At 34.4% G+C, this 5511-nt stretch overlaps 1 protein-coding gene across 1 annotated transcript; it reads left to right on the forward strand.

The window, feature by feature from the left end:
• The first annotated feature begins 2074 nt into the window (after window positions 1–2074).
• LOC134249009 (uncharacterized) lies at window positions 2075–4012 on the forward strand. Its single transcript, XM_062731385.1, has one exon. It carries the CDS (start codon window positions 2075–2077, stop codon window positions 4010–4012), a length of 1938 nt encoding a protein of 645 aa, XP_062587369.1.
• Window positions 4013–5511: the final 1499 nt, after the last annotated feature.

A 5511-nucleotide genomic window follows, 5' to 3' on the forward strand; every position in this document is an offset into this window, starting at 1 on the left:
AAGAGAAAATAAATCTTTTTGATAACAAATCAAAGTCCAGTATCTGATAGTCTTATACAGTACAACTATAAGCTACATTATTGAATTTCATGCTTTAAAAAAGGGGAATTCAAATTAATTTGTAAAAAATCAAGAAATGCAATAATTGACTTAAAACCTCAAAATGTACTCCACAATAAGAGGCTGGAAAGTTAATAAATGGAAAATTTACCTGCAATGTACAGAAATATGTCCGACTTAATATATCAGGTGGGTAGCGAGTCTCCATCTTCTTCTTATATAGAGAAAATGCCCCCCGCTGATCAGATACCAAGCTCTCCTGGATCCGAGGAAGCTGAAAGACGAAAGTCCTCTATAGTGCTTAAATGAAAATGAATCAATAAAGTTAGTCAAATTAAGCATAAATCATAAAGAAAACAGCAATATTTTTCAATTTTTCTAAAAAGTTACCAAATTACATATCTTCTACATGGCTGAATGTTAAAAAAATGGATCCGTCAAGGGTGGAGTACATGTTTTACAATATTACATGTAATTACATGTAAATATTAGAAAAGTCAAATGTGATACATACAGTTTAATGTCATTCCAATAATTCAAGACAAAAAATCAGAAGCCTAAGTTCACAATAATTAAGACTTTATCATGTAGAAATTCTACATGTCTGGTAATAGTCTAAGGGAAGTAACTCTAAGTACAAAAACTGGAAAGCAGTAGAAAATGAGTTGCAGAGAGTCACCCTGATGAAAGTTCAAAGAGCGAAAAAAGGGAAAACACAGACCTTTGTGTAACTACAATGTAAAAGCAACCAAACTACAAATTGATCCCCCCCCGCAGTCCAAGGGAGGCAATCCAGAGGATCACATACACTACCGACATGAGATGTCAAGACAGAAAATGCCATCCTTTCATATGAACACCACTGAAGACACTTTTAAATGCCAAATAAATTATTCGAAAAGATACCAAACGTGCAGACGTATAAGAAACTAAATAAAAATTAACACCAGCTCACCATCCTACACACCACAATGTACACATATATAGCAAATCATATAAATACAAATGTTATATGTACATGTAAAATACATATATAACTTATGTATATACATATACACATTCATCATAAGAGCTGTCTGATACATTTTCTTAACTTACCTTCACCTTCTGGCCATGTCAAATGCACAGTGATTTACCAATTTCCATCCTCTCTACCCCCCCTCCCCCCATCTCAACAAAGGACCCAATTCACCCCTAACCCCAACTCCACAGAAAAATAATTCAAATTTTGCTAATTTTTCTCTTGAAATGTCTTTAATATTCAAATAAATAGCTAAAAATAACTTTTCATTACTTTCAGCTCACTTTACATTTTAAAAAATGGGGTCTCTATAGGGAAAAGAGTACCAATTAATTTCCCATAGAACTCTATACAAACCTTATGCCCTCCCAGTAATTTACTATACTCCGTTCAAACAAATCTCTGATATCATTTGAAAGTTCGTTCTAAGCACTTATTAAAAACATGGAAAAAAATATACCGTGCCGCGGCGTTTATAGGTCAAATTTGCAGTTATTTAGAACTTGCAGCGATCGGCAGTAAATGACACCCCGCCAAAAATATCAATCCCCCCTCCTACAATCTCCCCTGGTATTTCTATGTTTTCTGTAATATTCCCACATTCCATCATTTTTTTCAAACATTAATATTTTTACTTTAAAATGAAAATATTTACATACCTGAATTCAGCCAATCAGCTAAAGCCTACCCATTTATTACTCTGCTTCATCTTGTTCAACCAGGAAATGATGTAAAAATCTGGGTCTTTGGTACTCTTTTTCCTAAAACTTTCATATCATATAACCGACCGCCTCCTGGCGGCCGGTAATTATTATTAATTTTGGAACTGAATGTCCCAATCAGATCGAAAACTGATGAAGGGTTAAATATACATGTATTATTGATTGAGATTTTGATCTTCAATATATATCTGTAGTCTGTAAACAGTTAATGAGGAAAATGACAATATTAATAAAAGATTCCTACTTTTTAAATTTCAGATTATACATCTAAATGGATCATATACTTCACCTGTCAGAGGCTGTGTATGTAGGATTATTTCGTAAAATAGGGAGTCCTACAGAAGTGAGGATCAGGAGAGATGTGAGGGACACTGTGGAGGTGGTGAAGAAACCCGTACATATCATGAAGGGGTTAGACAGAATGTATAGTGGGAGTAGACGTGAGGGATTCAGACTGAGTACTTCAGATGTAGATTGGATGTTTTGGCCTCCAGACCACAAGGTGATATGTGATCTCTCTCAGATCAGCCTTTATCGTATCGCTCAACACACCGTTATCATGATGGAGTGTGATGATCTACCACCGGGATTTACCAGACTAAAGCTGATGAGTCCATCTAATGATGAAAAAGTCAGATCCTTCTGTGTAGAGATCAATGACAATGTGTATATATCTAGTAAATTATTCCGCGATAATCACTTAGAGTTCCTACAGTCTTATAATTTCGCCCCTTCTTATAAATCGCATGGACCTTGTTCTACATTTTGCCAGGATGAAATATTAGAACTTGATTGTGCATTCTGTTTTCGATCCCATCACTGGCCGGCAATAGCTTTACCATGGATACAAAGATGTCATCAACAAGGATGGCCGTCCGAGGCTGTTATGTCAGAAACATTAAGATCTGGGTTCCATGTTATTCCTATCGGCAGCACACCTGACAACATACAAGAATGGAGAATTTCATTCTCTGTGGCGGAACAAAAACTAGTTTATTCAATGAATCACACTCAATTTTTATGTTCTGGTCTTTTAAAAATGTTTTTAAAAGAAGTGATTAATTCAAATGAAGGTTCACCCATTCTATGTTCATACTTCACAAAAACTGCTGTATTTTTGGTAATTCAATATAACAGCTTCTTGACTTGGACACCTGAAAACATTTTGCCTTGTTTCTGGGAATGCTTTAAATTATTAATGTATTGGGTATTTACTGGAGAATGCCCGAACTTTTTTATTCCACAAAACAATATGTTCCGATTTAAATCAACTGGAGCTATACAAACAGTATTGTTTAATAAGTTACATAAATCATATCGCAAGGATATACCAAGTCTACTACTGAGTGAAACGTTTAGACCGTTCCTCAGTCAGGCCATTTTATACAGAACATTGAGAGTCTGTATTGACGAGAGCAGTATCATTACTAGCACTGAACTTGAAATTTGTTTTTTTGAGCAAATTTGTGAAAATGCCAATCAAGTTTCAAGTGCTGTAGAATTTCCAGCTCTGATGAAGAACATTGAAACAGAGATAAATAAAGGATTGACGTCCATCCAGGAGGCTACAGTACAATTTATGACATCAGAGATATTACGTAACACTGCCATGCTGAAACTGTGTGATGTATATCAACATAAAAATCGAAATAAGATTTATTACAAAGTTAGTAACGTATCCAAATTGTTAAAACTGTCATGTACATTAGGTTGTGTCTCAGATATTCTTTATCTTGCTATGTATTTCTACAAAACGTGTAGATATGAACAGTCACTCACTTGTTTACAGAAAACACAGGACAGAATGACAAAGCCATACATTATATACCATCGTCATGTAAATGTAGATATGTTTAGACGTTACACGGTGGGAATGTCTCTATGTCATAGAATGAGGAATGCTTTAGTGATAAGTATTGAGTTACACAATCGGTACATATATATTGATGAACTAATTCTAGAGCAGAAGACCAGTAACGAGAATGGTATAGATATACTGTTCATTCCACCTCTAATGATGTTACACATGATGTTAATACTGAATCACCACAGACTGGGTGACACAATCAGGTCACAACAATCCCTACAGGATCTACAGACTCTGCTGCTCTGTGATGTCGGGGTTTATGTACCTCCTCCCCTCAGAGATATTTCGTGGCAAATACTGGGAATCTGTCAAAAAATTGTGGGGACTTTCCGGGAGCTCTAGAATCTTACCAACATTCGTTACAACAAGATCCGTTGAACAAGATTCGAGAAGCAACGCTGTTTAGAATTAATACATTAATAAATGAGTGATGTAAAAAAAAACCTCTATGTAGCTGTTTGCTGAGTATTTTTGTCGTCGCGCCAGTTTTTATGTCGTATTTTTGGTTAGTAGAGATTTGTTGTAATATTCAGGAAATTATTTTTAATATGCTTAGCTTTCAATCATGTTTTAATATTTTATAACTTTCTGTGTTTAAGTATTTCATTTATACAAGGGTTGATCCTAAAGTTTGTGGAATTTCTTTCTAAAATTTTATCGCGATTTGATGAAAGCAAACAACAGGCATATTCATAATATAGAGTCATAATGCAACAATATTGGAAAATTTTACTACTTTCCAATTACCAATGAGGTCACTCGAGCTTTCTGAAAATGGATATTTGTGAAACCCGGGGGAGACTTCGACGTAACGTCCAGTTAGATATGTCACGTCATGTTATAGATGCAACTCGCCCTAATCTCCAATTTGAATTCGTAATTCTACAAAAAGCTGTCTTTTTTTAATTTTTTCTCTCCAAAAAGCCTGGGTATCCTCTTGCACCAACTTATCTTCATTTTTAACTCATATTTCAAATTACTTCCCATCTTTCCATATGATGTTCCAATGATGATCCAATTTCAGTAGTAATGTCAAGAACTGTACTGCAGCCGACAACGTCCGTTAACGCTTTTATTTTTTTAAGGGGATCTGCACCTAAAACAGTCTCCAAAAAGCCACCACACCTTTAATCAACGTCCATGGCAGTTCTATTTTCTTAAATTTTTCATGTCACCGAAAGACCAGTTACTAAATGCATTTTCCCCAAGCCTTTGTCTATAATATACGTGTTTAAGATAGAGTGATCCCGGATTTTTCACAAACCGTACGACTTGACTGAAATTTGACGTTGTCTAACGACTTAAAGATGAACAATAAATAATCAATTAATAAATTAAATATCCAGTGAAATCATTAAAACTTTCACACAAAGGTTTATATAAAAACCAAGCAATCATGATAATGACATAATTGTCGTTTTATATACCACACAGGCCGGTTTAAATCTCATTTCACGTATTAAGAATTAAAATGAAAATGAACGTACGTGTTAATGTCTCCCCCGCATTACCAAACAACCGTTTCTATGGCAACTGTCATAGAGTTACTATCATAGATATTTAAATCGTTTTTCAATTTAAAATATTCATCAAGTGTCTATATTTTCATTTGTAATATTCAACCAATTCAACTTAAAAATGAATAATATATAAAAATATTCCACGAACTTTTGGATCAACCCTCGTACATGTATATTCGATTTGTGGCATTCTTTACGTGTAAATGGGTGACATGTCTTATGCTTTTTTTTTAAGATTCTGAAATAGTGTTGTTTAATGAAGGTTGGCAATGTTGATAGTAAGCAAGGCTATCTTTTTAACTCCGCCCAAATAATTTTTAT

The sequence above is a fragment of the Saccostrea cucullata genome, unplaced genomic scaffold (assembly GCF_032062105.1).
Source record: "Saccostrea cucullata isolate Sc308-1 unplaced genomic scaffold, CSIRO_AGI_Scuc_v1 ctg20057, whole genome shotgun sequence".
In the NCBI taxonomy this organism is placed as follows: domain Eukaryota; kingdom Metazoa; phylum Mollusca; class Bivalvia; order Ostreida; family Ostreidae; genus Saccostrea; species Saccostrea cuccullata.

Coding starts and splice junctions, on each gene's coding strand:
- LOC134249009 (XM_062731385.1), top strand. CDS start 2,075: ATGGATCATATACTTCACCTGTCAGAGGCTGTGTATGTAGGATTATTT.